We start from the raw sequence: 22507 nt of genomic DNA on the forward strand, positions 1-22507 counted from the left end.
ACAAGGCGGGGATCATGGCTATGCCGTATCAAGTCTCTCCAGATGGTATCGAAAGTCAAGTTGCCACGAACCACGTCGGCCATTTCTCCTTCGCTCAGTTGACCATGCCTAAAGTTGGGAGCGGGACAAAGGTCGTCAACTTATCGAGCAACGGATACAAAGGTGGACAAGTCCGGTTCAGCGACTACAACTTCTCCGACGGCGAGACGTGCGATAGGTGGCAAGCTTATAGACAGTCCAAGAGCGCTCATTTTCTGCATGGGAGAGCATTGGAGATACGGGAGTAAGGGCCTTCAGGCGTTTGGTACCATCCCGGAGGGACCTCAGCGAATCTGCGTCATCATGCTGAGGATAATTTGAGGGCCATGAGTACATGCCATCTATTATCTTGTATTGGGCTTAGAGGTTGATAATGGGCAATGTTGCAATACCGTGGGCACGTAGCACTTGCGGTCGGCGACTTTGGGGCAGGGGTACAAGATATACTGGAGGAGTGTTCCACGAGCCTGAGAAGCTGTGGAGGCTCAGCCAGCAGTTTGTTGGAGAGATGTTTCCAGTGCTGGCTTGACAGGGCTTGGAATGAAGATAACACTGTTGGTATGAAATTTCAACCGGATGATCAAGATCGCCTTAACCCTTCGCTGAGTCGTGTGTGGCTCTACACGACCGCATAATTAATCTTTCGCCGGGGATTCTCATCCCGATGGCTTCTGTAGCAGTTCGGGAGTGCACCGCAACGGAAGACTAATCAATTGTTTTGAGTACCGATTCCGATATCCGCGGCCGAACGGTCGTACTGCGATTCTCGTACTGATGAATCTCGTATCAATGACTCAGAGCCACCATTACAAGTACAGCTACTCTGTGTTAAATACACCAACAGCACCCATTTTTTTTCTCAACAATTGGAGTTATACCGAAGCAAAGACTACTTCCAGAAGCGTCCTAAAGTATCAACATGCCACACTCAGATACATCAATGAAAACCATTCTACGAGCCCTCTCCTCCCTCAAAGGACCCTTCCCCGTCACCGACCTTGCAAATTTACCAGCAACACCGCATTCAGCGTTCCGGCTATGGCTCGAAGACGCGATCGAGCAAGGGGAGAAAGAGCCTCACGCCATGACTCTCTCCACAGTTGACGCATACGGTCACCCAGACGCCCGCGTACTAATCCTCAAGAACGTCGACTCTCGCGGCTGGCATTTCGCCACCAAAGCCACCAGCCCAAAAGGTTGCCAGATCGCCAACAGGCCGTTCGTTGCAATGACGTTCTACTGGCCTCAACTAGGACGTCAGATCCGGATCAGAGGGCGAGCGGTCGAGCTGCCGGCCTCTGAATGCGCGAGCGATTTTCTTGAGCGCCCGGACGGATCCCGATCCTCGGCTATTGCATCGAAGCAGAGCCAAGTTTTGCTGGATAGGAAGATACTTGAGATGGAGATTGGTGAGGCAAAAAGTCTTTTGGAGGAAAATCCGGGATATGTAGATCCTGCATGGCGAGTGTATGCTGTGGATCCGGTGTCTGTGGAGTTCTGGCAGGGCGCGGAGGATCGTACGCATCAGCGTGTGCAGTATGCGAAGGAGAGTGGCGATAATGAGTGGACGAGGGTTGCACTGTATCCATAGTCATCCAGAAGCGATAGTGTTTTCGATAGATCTGGTCATTCCAAGGCTTCTCGAAAGGTATCCAAGTGACGCTGGCAAGTACTCTCGTTCAATTTTGCTGGGCTTGTTGTGCCTAGACAGAGCATCCATGCGCTGCCAATAACTCAGGGAAGTCGCAACCCACTGTCAGTTCGAGGCTCTAGACCCAACCACGCACCACATTAGATAGGAGCGTATCGAATACACGAGTTCTTCACCAAGCCCTCCGTCAAGGTGTAACTGTTCAGCGACCACCCATAACACTGTTCAGCTTCGAGGATGCGGCCGAGGCAGCTAAAAGCCGCATTATACACTGGGACACTCGCAATTATACTCTTGTGCATCGTCTTCTCTGATAAAATTCCTTGCGCCCCTGTTCCCGCTTAATTGCCAAGGTGCCTTCATCATGCCCTAGATTTTACCTTCATGTACTGGGAGTATATGGACACCATACTCGACGAGGAAAATAGACGGGAAATTATGGGTATCGACCGGTAATTCGTCATCTGGGTAACGAAACTACCCAATGCGATCATTCCGTGATGTTTGCAAGTCAGATATCGCAAGTCAGATATCACAATTAGAAGAGCTACAAGCCCTCTCGCCGGACCATAACAGAGCAACGAGGTTGAGGCAGATCATAAAACCCGTGGGAGGCAAGCTTAAGTTAAACAATACAACGAATTCGTAGTCATGATCTAATCATACAGGTCGCAGACCCGTCAGAGTCAGATTCGCCATACCAAGCGAGTGTATCTGACTAACCAATCCTCTAATAAATATTACCAGCATCCTATCTCCACCTTTGCCCCATTAATCTTCTACCAGCCCAGCGACCATCTAGTGGATGTTGCCGATTTCCATACGCTTCTTGAGGCGGTAAGCAATAGCCCTCTTGCGAGTAGCAGCGTCCTGGGTGAAAGCAACGGAGCCACCGAAGGGACCCGCAGCAGCGCCGTTGCGGACACGGGCAACGCAGACATTGTTGACGCCCGCGACGGTAGCATCGCAGGTCATGCCAGCGGGCATCTGAATCTGCATATCGAACTCGGTGCTTGTGGCGAGCGAGATTCCCTGGACACCGAGGCCGGGGACGTCCTTGGTGACCTGGGCCGGCTGGAAGGCGGCCTCGTCGGTGCCACCGGAGGTGCCGTCGACATCGGCCGTGAAGGGGCCGGCGCCGTCTTGGTTGATCTAAGTTGCGTGTTAGATTGCACTCTCTCAGGGAGAGAATTGGGGGATGCGTACCTGGCGGAAAGTCATGTCGACAGTGCCGTCAGCGTTGGCTGTGGGCATACCGCTGCTAGCGCCCTGGCCGGCAGCAGCAGCAACACGGGCCTCAGGGGGGCCTTCAGCCTTGTTGCCGCCTCCACCGAGGAGACCAGCAATACCAGTGGCACCAGCACCGCCGGCGGCACCGGCGCCACCGCCCCCACCGAGAAGGCCACCGAGCAGCTGCCTCTTCTTCTGGCCACCAGCTGCAGCTGTTCCGGAGAGGTCGTCCTCAACACCAGTGGAACCAGAGGCACCCTGGTTGGTTGGGGGCGCAGCACCGGCGGCAGTGCCCATGAATGCAGCGATCATGGTGGAGGCATCGACATTACCGTTGCCCTGGGTGCGGCCGAGAGGTCCGGTCTTGCCAGAAGAGATCTCGCGGTCGCGGATGATGGCAGTGTCGGCCTGGGAACCGCAGCCGCTGGAGTGGCGTTAGTAAGCAGGAGTGAATGTTGTGGTCAGCAGACGTACTTGGAAGAGCAATCTCGAGGGGTGCCGTCGGCGACTGTAAGACCAGGCATGGTGACGCCGTTTGCGCCGTTCATAGAGACAACGACACCGTGTGCGGAAGCATAGCTCGCAAGGGAGGCAGCGAAGATGATGGAGTAACGCATCGTGAATATGGAGGAAAGTTTAGGAAGTAAAGAAACTAAAGGATCAACCTGTGTAAATGATAGAATGTAGAAGTGAAATGCCTCAGACTCGCTGCAGGCTGTATTAGAGGAGTAGAAGAAAAGTGAAGATGCTGATGCTGGATGCTCTTTCTATCGTCGTTCCCGCCGCCCTATTTGTACATCGACGATGTTCCTTTGCTTCTCGGTAAGTGCGGTGGCGGTGGTCTCCTTGATTCTTGGACTCAGACCGGATACACCAATTGCGGCCGCAACCATGATCTTCCATCCTCGGTCGAAGACCTTGTAGTTGATCACGGCCCGGTGTCATTGGATTAATCGCAGCGCTTCTTGCCTCAAACATTGGCCTAGGGAAGACTTGGCTGTGGTATAGTGTTTCTCAATGGCCTTGGCTCGATGTGTTTAGTGGTGATGAGAGTAAAAGCGGTATAGCTGCAGACTGTGCATAAGGCGTCGGGTAGCGTTTCGAAGCGTGATGTGTTTTTAACTCTCCAAAGTGGGGTGCTTCATATATTGCCATATTTGGATTGACCCCATGTGTTTGTTTGAAGATGGCGTCTAGCCCAGAACAAACCAGACCTGGCACTGAAGATTTTCCTATGAGAAGATTGATGCGCGTTGAAATCGCGCACTGTCTGAGTTTTCTAGCGGTGTGCTCGAGGACATCGCAACCCAAGAATCTAGATGAAAGTTAGACATGTGCACCGTGACAGGGTATCGCGAACTATCAGCCTGTTTCCAACCAGCCTCTTACAAGCTACAGCCAAGACATCTCTAAGTTTACAGTGCATTGCTTGGTGTTTCTTCACTGCTCGGGGCTTTGAGCCAATCGTAGGCTTGGCGTGATTGACCACCGTTTCAGCTCCACGTTTCGAAGCTAAATACCAACCATCTCAAACTCGATGCGCCTTGTTTGGAAACCACGGATCCCAGTAAGCCGAGGGTGGTTTCAATGTGGAAGTCGATGATGGTGGGGGCTAGTAGAAGTTGTGATTGTGACGTTAATGAAACGGGATCTAGATCCGATACGTCAGAGTAGTGAGTACATGAGTAGCATTCGGCGAAGTCGGAAAATCTAGCTGTCTGAGGCTCATAGGCAAAGTAAACAGAGGTTGGATCTAACAACCCCCGCTCGCTCCTGCCGCAGCTCCAAGTCCTACGGCACCGCCCGCAGCACCTCGCGTTTGGTTCTTCACACCACTAAGGTACTGCATATTTGACTCTGCAGCCCATTCTGGCGGTTGCCCATACTGCTTGATTAGAGCCTTGTTGGTGGCTTTTTGCTCAGCCGAAACTGGGTCTTCCTTCTTGATGCGACCGCCAAAGACACTCGCAAACTTCTTCGACCTTGATGGCTGCTGCACTTTTTCCTCGCATACACCTGCAGACCCATTCCCAGAGCACGGATTCTGTGAATCGATCTCTACTGCACGCGTTAGGCAGTGTGAGGGATTATATTCGAAGGTGGTCTCACTTGATGTAGTCATGATGCTCAGTGATACAGCAGTTGACAAGGGACACTTCGATTTGTGTTGATCTGAATTTTCAGTCGTGATGTAGGTGAGATAGAGTCCCATCTCTGGAAGGCAGAAACGACATCTCTACGTTGCGTCATGGGGCGGTGTTCGCGATGCCGAGCTCTGTGGGCTTGGTTGTGGAGACAACCCGTGACGATCATCGCTGGAGTCTTGTACACTGAATGCACAGTACACCCATCAAGACACCGTTTCAAAACGGGAATGTCGAAAGTTATGCAATAGCTGATGAAATGGACGTGATGCTGATAGCGCCCGGCGTTGGTAGAGAAGACAATGCGCCGTGCTTCAAATCCCCGATGAGGCGATGCCGAGGTCTACTTCGGAGCTACTCATAGCTCCGACGACATCTTGTCTTCCACCACTTTACTTGCACGCATCTTCCTCTATGCTGCCAAATGCCTACCGAGATCCTTATCGTCGGCGCCGGCGCCATTGGAGCCTTCTACGCATCACGCCTCGCTCGTGTTCCCGACGTCCATGTCTCCGTCATCTGCCGCTCGAACTACAAAGCTGTAAAAGCGCACGGCTTCCGAGTGACGTCGGCGCAGTATGGCGACTACACCTTCACACCCACCCACACATTTGCAAACCCCGACGAAGCGCGAAACAGCCGAAAACAGTGGGACTATATTGTTGTGAGCACGAAGGCGCTGCCGGACGTGAGTGACGACTCTGCGATCCTGCAAGGACTAGTTGGCGATAGGACAGCCATTGTGCTCATACAGAACGGGCTGGGTGTGGAGGAGCCGTACAAGAGTAGATTTCCAGATGCCGAAATTTGTAGCGCTGTCACTATCGCGAGTTGTGCGCAGACGAGCCCAGGCCAGATCAAGCACAACCGCTGGACCCGGATAAACAGCGGGCCATACCTTCCGCACCTGGACACTGGGAGCGCAAAAGAGTCAGACGCAAAGGCAATCGAGAAGAACGGTGGATTCATAGCGTTGCTGCAGAAGGGTGGTATCATGGACGCGGAAGCCTACGATCATGCCAAACTACAGCTGGTCCGATGGCACAAGATCGCCATCAACGCATCCATGAACCCGTCATCTGTACTTGCAGGCGGTATTTCAAATAACGTCATGTCTAATGACTCCGAGCTCTCAATACATCTGAAGGGCGTCATGGAAGAAGTGTTAGCTACAGCACCGAAGATCCTGGGAAAGCCGTTCCCGAAGGAATTTGCGACGCCGGAACGCATACTACGAAGTACACAGAAGAATACGAGCGGTAGCAAGCCTAGCATGGCGCTAGACTGGGAACAGGGCAAGACTATGGAGTTGGAAGTCATACTCGGCAACCCAATTAGAATCGCCCGGGAGAGAGGATTCGAGATGCCCAGGATGCAAACACTGTACGCCCTGCTGCGAATGGCACAAGAAACAAGAAACACATCGAAGCAGAAGAGCAAATTGTAGTCAAATATGGAGCTATTTTTGTTCAGATTTAACGATGTTCTCAACTCTCTCTGACTCGTGGCTCTAGACCTAGAGCACTCCAACCCTGTGAACACCATTAGTCCTCGTTATGATCATCGAAATCGATTAGCGAAAGAGACTTTCAGGGAGCTCCAAATGAAGTAAATCCAGTGCTTCAAAAGAACAAATTCTTATCCAGTCACCTTCGCCTGCACCAGAGCCTGCGTCACCTGCGTCGCGATCGAAACTCCCTAGCCTTCGGGGCAAAACATGCTATGAAGTAAGGTCATGCCTGTGAGAAAACAGGCATAAATTTCGCCCTACCCAAGACACTGCCCTCTGGATTTCCAGTTAGAAGGCTTCTCTCTGCCTGAATACGGGTCTCTGTCGTACAAATTACCATGATTAGTACTGGCGTTTGGACTCGGCCCTTGTTCGATTTGACTCGCAATATACCACGCACCCAGGACCTTACGCTAAAATCACCCACCGGCCAGAAGGCGATGCAGTGCGTCTTATGGAACACAAGGCAGTGCTAGCGTCGATGTAAATTATTTCGCCCGGTTTCCTTAAAACGCCCAGGGGAGTACAAACGCAACATGACAGCAGGAATGCTTTGGAGTGATGTTGCATCCTGAGTAACGGTAGTAATGCAGAGGCATTACTTCAAAGCGTGATCAATGCTGGGCCTAATGATGAGCCTTATTGTAGTTACCAAAGGGTGTTCGTGTAACTCCACATCAGCACCCTTCTGTCAGCAAACGCCCGACGCCTCTCACGCCTTGCGCTCGCTACCACTGGAATCATAGTACTGTGAACACCAACATCACTTGATGCGACCGAGAAGTAGTACTCTGAACACAGAACTTATGTATGACTGTGTTTCTTCCTTGGGCTCAGCATCCGAATTCGGCGACAGTATCTCCTGCATGCGCATACCTCGACCAAGTCGCAGGTACCTATGGTATATAAATGGCTTCAATGCCCGCAACTTCTCCCCAGCATCGATCAGACTCAACAGGACTACCTCCCAGAGTTTCATCCTGATCACCAAACTTTTCTCCAACCAACCAACCAACATGCAGCTCAAGCTCCTCCTCGCCACCGCGGCCCTCTCGGCCCTCACTTCTGCTATACCCGCAGCGGAAAACCAGAACCTGGAAACTCGCGGCACCAAAATAGGCGATGCATACCTAGACAACAGGCACACCGCCGACCTAGAAGTCACTGGTGGTTGTGTCCTCGTCCCGATCTATGGAGGCAATAGGGTCAACTTCCAAAAAGGTACGAGATGCCGCTTCTACCGGTGAGTATGATCCTTAGGACTGTGTGCGGAAAGACCAATTGACTTGTAATCCAGAAATGGAAATGGCAGCGGAGGCTGTCAAGCCCAGGACCATATCGGCGGCAAGCCAGGTGCTGGTTTGGCAGGTACTGGTGGATTTCAAAACACGGCGGAGAGGTTTTGGGCTTATACTTGCTGGTTTGGGTAGACGTGTACCTTTGCGAGGATGCGGGCGCAGCGGACTGGCATGGTTCAACAAGTATCCCAAGTGGATGCTGGCCGCATTTTACAGGCGTGCACGATGTTTACGATCGTAGTCAGGGGAGTGATGCTGGATTTTGTGTTCTCTTTAGTCGCTCATTTGGCTCGAAAGAAGTTTACGTGGTGCTATGATAACACAAGCTGTGGTAAAACACGATGAAAAGAATACAACACTATGTTTAGGTACTTTAAGGGGTTACGTCCTTTCTGCCATGGATCGATCTTATCAACATGGATATCGTTGACTTTTGAGTCTGATTTTGATGGGACTCTTGCAATGAAATAATCGCGCAATTCACCCCAATAGTCGACAAGCTCAAAACGGGAGTCTCCATATAACTGACTCACTCCACTTCTTAACAGCCTGGAGCTAGGGAGTGTTCTTGCGCTATGACACCACCTTCATCGAGAAAAGCGAAACACCGAAGGCCATTGGGATGTCGTGTCACAAAGATTGCCTCGTCGTGGCTGGCCAGGGGCCTTCGTGGATGCTGTCCCAAGCGCTTCAATACGCGTATCACGTCTTCAAAGTATTCTGGTGGCTCTGGCAGACTCATCTTAGATGATGTAAGCATTCGAAATGACTCGTTCCTCCCTCGCAAAATACGCGTATTCGCATCTTCTACCGCATTGGCATCGCCTGCTGAACGCTCATTGGTCAATTTCTACTGCTGCTACCGTGCTGACAAGAAGGGCATGTTTCTCTCGGCAACGCAAAATCGTCCTCTCCCTTATAGCCTGGATGCATATAAAGGACAGAAGGAAAGAAAACATAGTAGCCACATCAATTATCATACCATCTACTGGTGATCTTTTCGGAGGACTCATCACAAAGTTCATCATCGTCTTCAAGATGGGCAACGGTCAATCAATTCCACTCAGCCTTTACGTCTACGCTCCCAACAAACCCCTGCCAATCATCTTCACCCTTCTATACTTCCTCACCTTCGTCATTCACACATATCAATGCCAGTAGGTATTCCATCCACCTCCATCTCCCCACACTGACCAATACCTCAGTCGCGACAAATCCTGGCGTCTGCTATCCCTCCTTGCCGCCTCCGGCCTTTCCTTTGCCCTCGGCTACGCCCTTCGAGCATATAACGCCTTCAACGGGTACTTGTACTCCACTACCAACGCAACACCTCTGCTTGTCTACATCCTTAGCCAAGTCTTCATATACATCCCCCCTCCGCTGCTCGAACTGGCGAACTATCACATCCTCGGGCAAGTGCTAGCATATATCCCGCGCTGCTCACCTCTACCTCCAAAAGCCGTGATGCGGGTGTTTGGGAGCGTGATGCTGGTTGTTGAGACGGTCAACGCGCTGGGCGTGAGTTTGAGTGCCAGCCCGGATGCAAAGAAGGTGACGAAAGAGCTGGGGAAGGTTATGACGCTCGCTGCTTTAGCACTACAACTTCTCGTTATCTTCACGTTCGTAGTGCTGGCTACAATGTTTCACCAGCGTGTGAGGCAGGCAGGACTACAATTGCGCGCCGTAGAGACAGCGCTGAGGACGCTGTTCGCTAGTATGGCGCTCATTTTTGTGCGCTGCGTATACCGGATGGTGGAACATGGGGGCAACACAGAGGTTGATTTGGGTGATGCAGGAAAGCTGGCCAAGCTAAGTCCGGTCATGAGATATGAGGCGTTTCTCTATGTCTTTGAAGCGACGCTTATGTTGGTCAACGTGGGGTTGTGGATTGTGTGGAATCCGGGGAAGGCGTTTGGAAGACACGTATATCTAGGAAGTGACGGGATCACTGAGGTCGATTATGAAGACGCAAAGAAGAGCAAGATTTGGACAAGGTGGCCTTGGCGTGAGAGGGGAAAGATAGGATATCGATTGGAAGATGGACCAAGGACGGATTCGGATGCGCTGCGCGGTTCATGACGCAAATTATTCCTATTTAATGCCGTGCAGCAAACATGCTTGGTGGTTCGCCCGCTTCTACGATTATATCATGAGAGATCAGATAGCTTCGATCGTCAAGTACCGTGCGAAAACGGAGGTTCATAGCAACAGTACAAGCAGGAAACTTTAAGCATATAAGAAGAAACAGAAGAGAAAGCGGATTGCCTTCACTCCATAATGAAGAACGAGCAACAAACTAATGAGTCGTGGGTAACACACCCGTGGATGCAGCGCCAGAAGCCAGCGCAAACGCACCTTGGGGATTGAGTCATCCTCAAACAAAGATAAGTCCCGTCCCATCAAAATATGATACGCCTCCAGGATTTGTGATTCTTCTGCATCGCCTGACTGACGGAAAGCAGATCGGTGGCCGAATGATGACGAATAATTGTACGAAGGACAGAGTGACTGCAACATTTTGAAGTCATTGGGAGGAATTTGTGATCGAGACGTGAACCAGTGGGGACAGAATATGTATTGGCGATTTACGAGTGGCTACGGCGATTCAGGAAAATCTCCAGATTACCCACACATGATACGAGATACAAATGACGAAACGGATGCTGCCTCCAGAAGAGACTTGACGCTAATTGCGGAGGCGAAGGAGCTGAGGCTGCTAATTTTAACTGATTATACGTGAGCACTTTCATGTGCCCTGATCTGTAGGGCGATGAAGTATCTTGGGCACACTCGATGTGCTTTTATGGTTGTGGAGGAGTCACGTATGAGATTGGTCTTTGCAAGCACCCTTAAAATCGTCAACACCACGACCCCTGCACAGATCCACGCCCTCTGCAAGTTGGTGTCGATACTGTAGCGCTATATTACCCTTGCAGGTATGCGAAGAACGGGCTGATAGCAGTTTCGACTCTTTGGATGCTCATATTGAAGGCGGCTTAATTATAATATGCCTTTCGAAAAGAGGCAGGTGTAGCACGTCACGGTGGAGGGCGGGGACGATCGGCCGGATGGGGAAATAGGGCACAACAGATTGTATTAATCCACGTCGCGATCTTACGTAGCTGCGCATATTTTGGAAGGGACTCCCTAGGCGGTGCCTTTCCACTACTTCATGTCCCACCTGACGTCTAAAAAAGGCTGAAGCTCTTGAAGGTGCGGCGGTGACACCACCACTGATCAGTGATGGAGCACTATTGGCAGCGCTCTAATTCCGCTTGAATGTTCTAACATCTCGGGCTAGAACGAGTGTTAATTGATCAAGAGCCCCTTATTCCGGGCCTGCAAAATATAATCTGACTCTCAACGATGATATCCCTGGAAAATCAACCCGTGAACCTGTGGATCGCGCAAGTGAATGCGGCTCTGTTGAGTAAACTTTGCGTTTGGCGCAGCAGACGCTCGGGGCCCACTTTGGCTTGGGAAGGTAAGAGAAACAGTGTGCGCAAGCTCAAAAGGGAAGGCGCTCACCAAGTCCTTATACATACACCACTGAGCCGTTGCAGATCCCCAAGACAGCACTCTCCCCTTGTCGAACCCCAAAATCAACTCCACCTCTCCTTCAATATGAAGTCCCTGTGCTTCCTAATCACTATAATCGTTGCTGCGGTCACGGCCATTGACATCAGCTTCAGCAACGATGCGGACTGCAAGGGAGTCCAGGTGTTGTGCTCCAACTATCCCCCGGATTCCTGCTGTAAGCCATATCCCACCCACATCGTGGAAGTGTTCTATGAGAGAGAATTTACGTTCCTATTCACTGAAGCACTTATCTGGTAATCATATCGACAAAAATTGAGGATCTGTACCATGGTAGGGTGGGGGCATTCTATTCGCAAACAACAATAACGCCTTCGGATCTTCGCTGACCTTGTTTCCGCACTGCAGGCTATGTTCCCAACGAAGGTTCCTTCGCGCATGTCGTCTTTGTTGCCGTACCCGGAAATTGGCGTATCACGATGCAGGGCTACGTACAGTACGATTGTAAAGGCTTTCGAACTGGAGGGGATAGCCACGACACTCCGGGCCTACAGGACTACTGTTACGCAGGTCCAGGGCTTCCGCAGGCCTGGCGGTCGGGGCGATACCTATTCCGCTCGGATGCTCACGAAGCGTCGACGACACCAGCCACCAACTGCTCGCTCGTCGATACTTTGATCCTCGGGAATGGCACCAAGTACGCGCTACATGGTCTAGATGAGGACGCAATTTCTCAGGCTGTATGACTCCGTCACAATACTCATGTCCGGGATGTGGCATCTGCTAATGATATCCTAGATCGAGACCGTGGTCAATGGGACCGTCGAAGCGGCCATTGAGAAGTTCAATTTGTCCCAACTCTAGGCATGAATACCACCAAGGAGCTACATCCTGTAGTCTCGTGATCCAAGGTGAGTTTCGCTGAGGTCCGAGGCGCAAACGACATGCAGCATTCAGTACCGAATGAACACCTTTCGAATATATGGAGGAAATTCGAAGAACGAGTAGGGCAACTCATGACGGGTATATCTATATGAATTGAACATTGCAAAACATGTAGTCCTCGCCTGCACCTAGAAGCTGTGGCGTTTACAGAGCCAATGAACGTTAAGTGTGCCATGCCAAGGTGTCGAAATGACGCAATACGCGTATTACGTAAGTTATCCGCGTCTCACGATCCTTCGGTGTGTACATATGGGATTCAATGTGCATTTGACAATGTAATACGCGTGTTCCGATGTAACTGCGACTTGCGAAGAGGGACGACGTTGGACTCTCGGGCATCCTCAATCGCGTTACGGCATGCAAAGGCGCAGCCACAGGAAGTCGCGCGGAGGGTGTTTGCAGTGGTGAGTCGAACGCAAAGCCGACGAAACGTTGAAAGCCGCCCTAACCCTTCTGCACAGTAAGCGAAGACATGTCAAGGTATGTGAGCAGATGGTCGTCAATGCGGACTGAACCGTATCCTACACTCGAGCTAACTTGCTGCGTTGTATCAACAGTGCGACGAACAACACCCTGCTTGCCGTCTTTGCGTTGTCTCCGAGCAAACCTGTAGTTTTTCGACTAATCCTTCGATTAAGAGCTCTAGATTGAAATCCCGTCCTAAATCGCAGTTCGCTGCCTCTAGTGGCGAGAATACCCCGAGCGAGGCGACAGATTCTACGCTACCCAATACACCACCCGGTCCATCGCAAACTTCTCGGCATACCTTATGTATATACTCTCAGCCCACGGGTCAATCGGATCTGTTCCTTGATAATGTCGTCAACCTCGAGCACATGGAGCTACTCTTCCATTTCATCCAAGCACAAGACCTCTTCAGCCTCGGGGGTGACAGAGTGACCCATGAAGAACACTTTACCACCAACCAGATATTCGAGACATGCCTCCAACATCCTTGCCTTTTACATCAAATCCTTGCTTTCTCCGCCCGACATCTCGCCAGCATCTACCCCTCTAAAGCTACCTCTTATCTGCACCAAGCCATTACGTTACAGACACGCGCCGTGTCGCTCTTCAACGCCTCCAAAGCTCCCATCACGAAAGAGACATGCGTTCCAATCCTTCTCTTCTCCACGGTACTAGGCCATCAAGTTCTTGCGGATACGTTGTGCAGACGAGATGCGGAAAATTTAGATGCCTTTTTGGTACAATTTGTACAGTGTTTGGATACGCTCAGGGGCGTGTATGTGATATTTAAAGAAGCGAGCCCGTTCTGGCAAGAGTCTGTTCTTGAGCACATACTATCGCTCAGCTCGGCATTGACATCGCGAGAACCGGTCGGGACGCGCTGTCAGCGCGTCGAACAATTAGTTGATACATCCTTGAGCCTCAGTCTAGGAGATAAGGAAGCGTGTCAGGTGGCGTTACGGTATCTTCAGATAGGCTTCGATGCCTTACTCGCGGGAAATGAGCCAAAGGGCAATAGACACCAGATGATGTTTCTTTGGTGTATTCTGGTGCCCAGAGAGTTTATTGCGTTGCTATCAGCGAAAAACACGGAAGCTTTGGTCGTGCTGGGGCATTATGCGATGCTGCTAAATTATGGACGGGCGATGTGGCAGGTGGAAGATGCAGGAGAGTATATACTAGGGCTTCTACGGGCAGATCTTGATGGAAAGGTGAAATGGGACTGGATATAATGATACCTTGGCCGTGGTGTCTGAGGTTGCGCCTCAAGTGGGGCCAGGCAAGTTTCTTGACGCGAGATGCGTAGATGCGATGAATGGTCATGAGCATCCTGAATTGGGTTAGAGCTCAAAACCCCATATATGAGACGCATTTTTAGTAAGCGCAGACCACGATGCTTAGCTGAACTACCTTGTAGAAAGCACGCCACTTTTGCGAGGTTTTCCCTATCTCGGACACATCGGGCTACTACTGGTAAGCGATCACATGGCGCATGATTTGCGACAAAACCACAGACCTGTTCTTACTCAACTTGTCCATGGCTTTCGCGCGACCGTTACTTATACCACTGACTTCTGTTGAATATTAGCTGTTGGCGCTGTGGAACACGAGAATCCAAGTTCCACTGTGTAACGTCACTCACACGGAGGCTCGACGCCAAGGGCCGAAAACGCAAAGAAACACCTGAGCACCTTCCAACAAACAAATACCGCACAAAGAAACCAGAGCCACTCCATAGCTGCTCGGCATGATCGAAAAGCCAACGCTCATATTTATTCCCGGCTCCTGGCACAAGCCCCAATGCTACGAAAAAGTCATCAAACTACTTCAAGACGAGCACGGCTTTAAATGCATTGCCATCACGTTACCTTCAACAGCTGGCAACCCCAAGGCCACCTTTAAAGACGATGTCGACGCTGCTCGAAACGCAATACTCTCCGAGACGATAGCAGGCCATGATGTCGTCGTCATCGCGCATTCCTACGGCGGCATGGTTGGCAACAGTTCCATCAAAGGCCTAACACAACCTCAACCCAATGCAACTCAAGCAAATTCACCTAAAGGTCACGTTATAGCACTAGTACTCATTGCAACAGGCTTCACAATCACCGGGTTCTCCTTCATGGACCCTTTATTTGGCGTACCACCTCCCTTCTGGCGCGTGAACAAAGAAACAGGTTATGCTGAGTTGACGGCCGACAATCGCGAGCTCTTTTACCACGATTTGCCTCGGAAGGAGGGCGAGTACTGGGTCAACCAATTGACGACTCAGAGCTTGAAAGCGTTGTTTGAGGGCGGGAAACATGCATATGCAGGCTGGAAGGATGCGCCGACGTGGTACATTGGTACTGTCGAGGATAAAGGGCTGCCAGTAGTGATTCAGAGATTGCAAGTCGGTGCGGCGAGAGGCCAGGGTGGAACAGTGCATCATGTGGAGTTGCCTACTAGTCATTCGCCCTTCTTGAGCATGCCGGCGGAGGTTGTGGCGATAATTCTACGGACTGTGGAGGAGGCTGAAGGCTCGCAAAAGCCGCGTGCGCGAGAAGGTGCAAATCTTAAGATGATCGAGATTCCGGCAGTGAAGATCCTGGTGCCGGGGACATGGTTCCGCTTCGGCTTTCCCCTGGCTATTGGGCGGGTGCTGGGCTGGGGTTTCTGGTCTTATCAAGGCTTAAAGGGGCTTTTCACCTAGCGGTATAAGTAGAGACAGGATTCAGGTGATAAACACTATTGTTATCGGACCCGATAGAATACCACTCTCCTTTCAAAAACATATCCGGCTGAGATTAATCTCCCAACAGGTCACTGACTGTTGTCCTAGCATATCAATATTCCGGCTTTAGTGATTTCTATATAGTCCTGCTCAACGGATTGACCTATTACTTTTTGAGTCCTCATACAACAGCAAAATGCAGATACTCCAGAAACAGCTGCTAGAACTCCGGATCCTTCTTTCCACCCTTCGTGTTGGTATACGGAAAGATGGTCACTACTTTGGGACTGTACTTTCCATGCGACTCAAGCGCTACTGCGAAGCTAATCTCTATTGGTGTAGCCTCAATTTCCTACGTTGGCTTATCGAGCATCTCCACTGTGCACGCAAGTCCACTGGGGATATCCTAAATATTCTTGTTACGAAGTCTATACTGCCCTTGAGAGCAGTCCTTGAGGATCATCCGCCCTAGTGCCGAGGGTTTTCACTCCTAGATTGAGATAATCGGCAATGTTTCCCCACACACCTTCACGATTATCGATGCTGATAGCATGGTCAAAGACCTAGTTGGCTATGACGGCACCGGATGTTTCGAATGACAGATAATTCAGGGGATTCGACACGTCCTCCTCGAATGTACGTGCCCTTCTATACTACTTCGTTTGGAGTACTCTTGACCTGCGAAACGGTTCAAGCGTGCCTTTCGCAGGAAGCGCCTTCGCAGTCGTAAGAAATACCGTTCTCCGACCGTATTGTGGATGCGATACCGTGATGGCTCTTTGATCTTGCCTAATCCATTTGATGCTCCGCGGTTCCGCCCCGTATACAACATTGGTATCATTCCCTCCTCCTGATAATGTATATATCGTGTTGGTGAAGACTTTGAATAGCAGTTAGCGAATTGTGGACTTGCTCGGTCGCATCGGTCGGAGTAAGTCTGCGCCCGCCGGCCATTCCCGCCGCGCTTACCTAGCCGTCGCTCATTGGTACATTACTGGAATTGACAACATTTGTACTAAGCCACACAGTCCGCAAATGTACACTGCCCAACAGCAATGCAATGCACCATCGCAAATTACGTGAATTAATTTTATTTATCAAAGATCATCAAGAAACGACAAAGTCACGGCCGCACGAAAATGGCGCAGGCGGACATCCTTCGTCCGACCGACCGGCTTTGCTCGATCTTGCTGACCGAGCCGCGAGATCCGAAAAACACCGCGATTATATATCAGCACCATCCATAATCTGACACCTAAATTTCAGGCTTAGAACTTCGTGATTTTCATTACATCAATCCGCAGCACTGCCACAGCCTCCTCTTACGAGTCTGCGAAATCGAAATGTCGTCTACCCTTTCGTTTGAGATCGCGTACTCACTCTTCCACTGGATGAGCGCGGACATCTCTCCACAGGTACTAGCTGCAAAACACCGAAGGACAAGCTCAACAGCGAGTGTGAGCTCCAGCGCGAGCTTGATGAGCGAGGGCGTGGAGGCGCAAGCTTTCACCGAGCGGAGAGCAAGCGGAGTTAGACATCGAAGATCAGGCTCAGAGACTAGTGGAAACAATTTTCGAAGTGTTTGAAGTGCCGCGAGAGAACTTAGAGAAACGATACATGAGTAGTGTGCCGGAGGATGGAAATGAGGTAATGTTCTTCACTAGACTGTGCAGGCACGACTAACGCGCATCAGTCCCTATTCCTCGCCTTCTATAGGAGCAGCAGAGAGCAACCAGCCTCAACCCCAACGGGCCGCGGATAGAGGACGCCTAAGGATTAACGACAGGCCTATGAGCAACGGGAAGTGAAATTTGGGGAAAGGAAAGGGTAGGCGTACGACAGGACGAACGTAGGCCTGAAACGGCTAGATTATAACGCTTTTGAGTGTAGCGTACAGATGACGTAAACAAGCGCACCTGTCTTGTCTCCTTGCTATCCGAGATTCTATCACACTACGTGTACGCATCTTTCACTCTAGCGTAGCTAGAAAAGAGTGCATTGCTTATTCTCCAATGATCGCCTTCACTCTGTCACATGGACTTCCTGTATGATCCACCCTACATCGAATTAAAACACGCGCATTTTCGCCGTCGAAGCATCAATGCTAAAAGACAGGAACATACCCAATGCTGTACCTATTGCATCCACCCATGAACCTTCGAAGTGCTCAAGCCAACAAGCACGCAGCGAACACCGCCCCTATTGCCAAAGCTCCCACTTGTTTGATTGAGAGATAAGGAGATAGTGAAGCACCATTATCGATGGGAACGGAAGGCGGCGTGAGAATCTGTTGTTCATGAGCCATGACATTGCAGCAAGTGAGATGGTTCTCAATAAAGGAAACCCGTTCAGGAAGCGACTCACCCTATCGATCACGTAGGCAACTCCATTCTCCAGTATGATGTTAGTGGAAATGATCTTTGCACCATCGATATAGTACTCTCCATCAGTGGATTTCGTCACTGTGAGCACCCCTCCTCCTGCGGTCTGCAGCGTCTGGCATTCTTCCAGCATCGGTAGGTAGGCGGATAAACCCCGCACGACGTGGTTTTGTATCACAGTAGTACTGAGAGTTCGATTACAGCCCTGCGCTGCTATCGCAGCGTTGCTTGGGATGAAGAACGTTCCGCCTCTCTGTGAGTCAAGAGCCGTTGTCAAGTTACTGGAGTTCAGCAGCGCCCCGAAAGAAGTCGTGTCTGAGAGGGTCGCAAGCGTCCTTGAAAGATTGGTCGGAACAGTGAACATCCTGATGTAAGAATACTTAGTCGCCACAGGCAATGAATTCAGACTCATGAAGCCAGCTTACCCATCGATTGTATAAATGTAGCCTCCGTTGTACTCGATTTCAGGCTTCACAACAGTGACCTTGTTTCCAAGACCAGTAACAAGCTGAAGAACTGGGGTATCATCATGAGGGTACTGGGAACTGTTGCTCTCGCGCTCGACCCTACCGTCGATCATGGCAAATTTCTGCCTTTTGCCGCCTTCCAAATTCGCCCGAACATCATCGCTTGCGGTAGTGAACAGAAACGGGAGAGAGGAACCTTCACGTTTACTCAATGTTTGAGGCAGAGAATCATTTGTCTGTTGCCTCTGCTGTTCTTCGGCGATCTCGTAAGAAAGTTTTTCGATATCGTCTGGACTAATGTTAGCTCTTCGAATCGCCCCCGTTCGCTGTGAGGGCAGAAGATTGGCGAGAACGGAATCAACTGGCGCGAAGATTGTGTGGACGTTGGAGCTGGAGACGAGGGCGCAAAGAGCGGGGTTTGCCTCAATCACATCGGCGAATAGGGTCGCATTGGAGCTGCGAAGCGTGCTGAGGAGATCAGATGCAAGAGTAATTCTGGCCAAAACCCAGAAGTAGTAAGACCCAGAGAAAGTGGGCATCATGATGCCAGCCCAGAATGTAGGATGTGTTCAATAATGATGGGTGAGGACCGACGATTCAATTTGCTTTTGGATCCAGCAGGATGGCCTATAAAGGAACCGAGACCATACGCTAACCTGGTTGAGAATGCGGTACACGTCCTATATGATGAAACAGAAAGGAGTCTCTATTGCATATTCGTGGGATGTAGTGGAACGCCCATACTGGCAAAGCCCAAATAGCATGAGTGCCACTCGTGGCAGATTCGATGCTAGCACAGCATGACCGTGGCCTATAGGCATTGACTTGTCAGCTTGCTGCTAAACGTTCTGACTGTGTATCAGCAAGCAGAAGACCATTTCAACAAAGTCCGTAGATGCGTGGACTGCGCGATCGGCTGTGGCTACCGAGTCTAGGTTCGGAAGGGTTCAATTGATGGCCCCACAGTAGATGGAGCTTTTCGGTTGCTGTTCGGAAGCTTTCAATTCCTGGTCTTACTTAAGCCTCCTATGGTAGGAAGAGCTAAGATGCCTGGTGATCGCAAACAATTATTTTTCAGGCGGCTTACACTGCGTCCGTACTGTTCCTCAAGCCAGTACTAACCAGTGGTGTCCAATCACCGGAGTGTGGCAATACAACCAATATTGTGTACAGTGGCTCAGATGGCTACTTGGACCGCTTTGTGTTACTTATAACCGAGAAACGGGTACTTTTGTGCTGGGACGATTGGATGCTCAGGCCGACGGGCAGCCTAGCATACATTGTCCTCCTGTGTCAATCACACATCACACAGAGGAGCGATGAGCGGGTATCAGGTGACTCGAGGAGGGGAAAGGTTCAGCCCCTTGAAAGAATGTCGTTCAGTCTGCTTCGGATCTCGCATGCCACCCCGCACCCTTCAACGTCTTACGCCTGTCTTTCTCAACGATAATTCCGAATGTCGTCACATTACGAGCCTACAGTAGGCTCATACATTCTCAATCGTGTCTTTTACTTCCCTACTGACGGTGGCTCCGCCCTAGCTATTGCTGTCAGTGCAGCCAATGCTTCAAGCATCCTTTCGATCTACTCGATCCTCGTCAATACAGCAGTGGGGCAAATCTGGGCTATCATCGTTATAATAGGAGTTTATTCAATTCTACGGCGGCCAGCAGAATCTCGCTCGCATAATGAAGTGGTTGCGTCTGTCGGTGTATTGAACGCAAAACGACCTCTTGACGTTGGCGCGTTGACTTTCAATTACCTGTGGAAACTCAAGAGGAACTCACCTTGGAGTATGCTACTATGGTTGTTCGTCTCCATTTTCGCCTTGATAGCCAGCGCTGGTGTCCCTGCTCTCATAGTCCGCACCATGGTCCTTGGTCACGGTGCTCCCGTGAACCCCAACAGCATCTATGTCCCGTTCCCCCCCAACGTTACCAGCGGAGCTGCCTTTTTACTGAATGCCATCGCAGTCCCATCAGCTTTGCGTGCAGCGGGAAGCGTGCAATCAACAGACCTCTCATGGTACGACAATAAAGTACAGATCGATAGTCCCGTCACGCTTAACGGTCGACCTGACATTGGTGAGGGAGAGTATGTGAGCCAGTATGGCTATCGATACGACGTGGCAGCCAAAGACTTCGGATTACAGCGCTACACCGGCCTTGTTCTACACGTCGAGGGTTTATGCACTACGGAATACGGCTGGCACTCAAACTCGTCTAGCACAGATGGCAAAGAATCGTACTGCCTCTGGGGTAATTGCAGCCTACCAATCACCATTCCAGTCTACGATTCACCCATACCAGTCGCCGTTTTCAAGACAGATCTTGCGTCCACAATCAACAATCCGGCACATTTGAACCATTCGTTCGCCATGATTGTCTCTTCGGCTGGACACACGAGCTACTTTGAAGGAAAAGACCCTTTCTATCTCACTGGACCAAAATACACAGAGATTCGGTCAAATAAGGTATACCGAGTCAAGAAAGGCCGCCCCATCCTGTCGTGCTGGCAGTCAGACGCGTGGAGGTACAGAAATCAGCAATTCGCAGTCAAAGGTCTAAGCAGCATCATCACCGACTTTCCAGAAGCATTGGGAAACGTTTTGATATCTCATCTATCTGAGCCCATGATGACAAAACTTGGGCTTCAACTGGGTCAGTCGGCGTTATTTTCGGCCAGATCATCGCTTGGAATCAACTTCTACGCCGCAGGTGCCAGCGTCCATGCGGATCTCACTCACCTGATTCTTGCATCATACATCGCCACAAAGAATATTTTGACAGATACTGCCCTGGTAAGGGGCGATAACGCTACAGACACGGGAATTCCAAGTCTTTTGGACGATGAACAGTTGAAGGATATGGCCATATTCGTGATTTACAGCAAGGACATCAGCGCCCTCTCCCTCGCGGTACTCATTGCTGTCCCCATAGTAGTTGCGGTGATGTTCCTGATTGCCTACATCGTAACATCGCACCCTTGGTTCCCATGGTACGTTGTGCAAGGCTACCAAGCAACAGCCCTCTACAACCTACTGGACGAGAAGCTCTCCGGTGCAGAACAACCTTCTTCTGATGATACCAAAAAGGAGCAGAGCCATGGTCATCATTCATGGAGGCATAATACGATCGCACGGTTCGAAGGACCTAGGGCTTCGGGCAGACAGGCGTCTATTGTTCAAGGAGCTGATGGGCAACCCACCTTGATTGTAACAGAACGCGCAGAGCGTCCTGAGCCGCGTCAAACGCCTGGTGAAAGGTGAATCAAAAACTCTCCTTTTCGCGTTCATCGTACGCGCCTCAAGTTCTACGCTTACTTTACGAAGGCATGAAACTACGACCCTGTTAGGGCCGGAAACTGAGAGATCAGGAGTTACAACAATGTAACTGTACCGGCACTGGCAGCGGAGTGCATGAACGTACTGCTGGTGAGTTGCGTGAGAGGTAAAGGAGATTGGTTATATCTTTGGGACATTAGAGGCGAAATCGCAGGTGATTGAGGAAATGACGCTCATTTGAACAAATAGGTAGAAAGAAGGCGTTATGATGACTGACGAAAGTGAATCTTGGGAGGGTCAAATCTATCTTTAGTGAGTGTCAAACAAATCTTCCATTCGGAGCAACTTGAGTACAAGAACGGGTGGCTACCATGGATTAATTCTGTCTACTCTCCTTATCCAAATGAACCTCATTACCCCCTTTGAATATGAAGAATTCAATTTGGACCAAATACTCTTCAAGCTATATTTACTTGGAGGTGACTGTGACTACGTATCTCCAAAGGCAAAGCGATAGCATATACCTCCCCTCGATTCTGCATCCATCGATGGTGCGCCGTTGTGACTTGACAGAATGATCAATGCCCGGGTGTGTATTCTGACAATTATGGTGATCCAGTCATTATATCACGATTCGTCGACGATTCTCTGTTGCAATAGTCATTTTAGTAATAGAATGTATTCCAATGAGGTAGTTACATTGCTCTCAATACATTGGAATTTCATGCAAGCGGCACCGGCCCCCATGCCGCACAGTCATCACACTTGAGGCATCGCTGTTTTGCTATATCGACGGAGAGCTGGAGCACAGGAGCTGTGCTGACCTCGCGAGTCATCATGA

The 22507-nt window shown here is 50.5% G+C and overlaps 7 protein-coding genes across 7 annotated transcripts; 5 read left to right on the forward strand and 2 right to left on the reverse strand.

Moving 5' to 3' along the window:
• Nucleotides 1-979: 979 nt before the first annotated feature.
• Nucleotides 980-1630, forward strand: N0V89_005834 (uncharacterized protein; the record flags this gene model as incomplete). Its single annotated transcript, XM_056214608.1, has 1 exon — nt 980-1630. One exon carries the CDS (start codon nt 980-982, stop codon nt 1628-1630), a length of 651 nt encoding a protein of 216 aa, XP_056071875.1.
• An 858-nt stretch (nt 1631-2488) lies between these two features.
• N0V89_005835 (uncharacterized protein) lies at nt 2489-3537 on the reverse strand (the record flags this gene model as incomplete). The annotated part of the gene is made up of 3 exons (XM_056214609.1): nt 2489-2842; nt 2897-3344; nt 3395-3537. The coding sequence occupies 3 exons, from the start codon at nt 3535-3537 to the stop codon at nt 2489-2491; spliced, it is 945 nt and encodes a 314-aa protein (XP_056071876.1).
• A 1951-nt stretch (nt 3538-5488) lies between these two features.
• On the forward strand, nt 5489-6511 carry N0V89_005836 (uncharacterized protein; the record flags this gene model as incomplete). Its single annotated transcript, XM_056214610.1, has 1 exon — nt 5489-6511. One exon carries the CDS (start codon nt 5489-5491, stop codon nt 6509-6511), a length of 1023 nt encoding a protein of 340 aa, XP_056071877.1.
• Nucleotides 6512-11888: 5377 nt separating this feature from the next.
• Nucleotides 11889-12273, forward strand: N0V89_005837 (uncharacterized protein; the record flags this gene model as incomplete). Its single annotated transcript, XM_056214611.1, has 2 exons — nt 11889-12149; nt 12208-12273. 2 exons carry the CDS (start codon nt 11889-11891, stop codon nt 12271-12273), a joined length of 327 nt encoding a protein of 108 aa, XP_056071878.1.
• Nucleotides 12274-14569: 2296 nt separating this feature from the next.
• On the forward strand, nt 14570-15514 carry N0V89_005838 (uncharacterized protein; the record flags this gene model as incomplete). Its single annotated transcript, XM_056214612.1, has 1 exon — nt 14570-15514. The coding sequence occupies one exon, from the start codon at nt 14570-14572 to the stop codon at nt 15512-15514; it is 945 nt and encodes a 314-aa protein (XP_056071879.1).
• Nucleotides 15515-18337: 2823 nt separating this feature from the next.
• On the reverse strand, nt 18338-18922 carry N0V89_005839 (uncharacterized protein; the record flags this gene model as incomplete). The annotated part of the gene is made up of 1 exon (XM_056214613.1): nt 18338-18922. The coding sequence occupies one exon, from the start codon at nt 18920-18922 to the stop codon at nt 18338-18340; it is 585 nt and encodes a 194-aa protein (XP_056071880.1).
• Nucleotides 18923-20253: 1331 nt separating this feature from the next.
• Nucleotides 20254-21651, forward strand: N0V89_005840 (uncharacterized protein; the record flags this gene model as incomplete). The annotated part of the gene is made up of 1 exon (XM_056214614.1): nt 20254-21651. The coding sequence occupies one exon, from the start codon at nt 20254-20256 to the stop codon at nt 21649-21651; it is 1398 nt and encodes a 465-aa protein (XP_056071881.1).
• Nucleotides 21652-22507: the final 856 nt, after the last annotated feature.

Source organism: Didymosphaeria variabile (assembly GCF_027946475.1).
Source record: "Didymosphaeria variabile strain IMI 356815 chromosome Unknown scaffold_4, whole genome shotgun sequence".
NCBI lineage: Eukaryota > Fungi > Ascomycota > Dothideomycetes > Pleosporales > Didymosphaeriaceae > Didymosphaeria > Didymosphaeria variabile.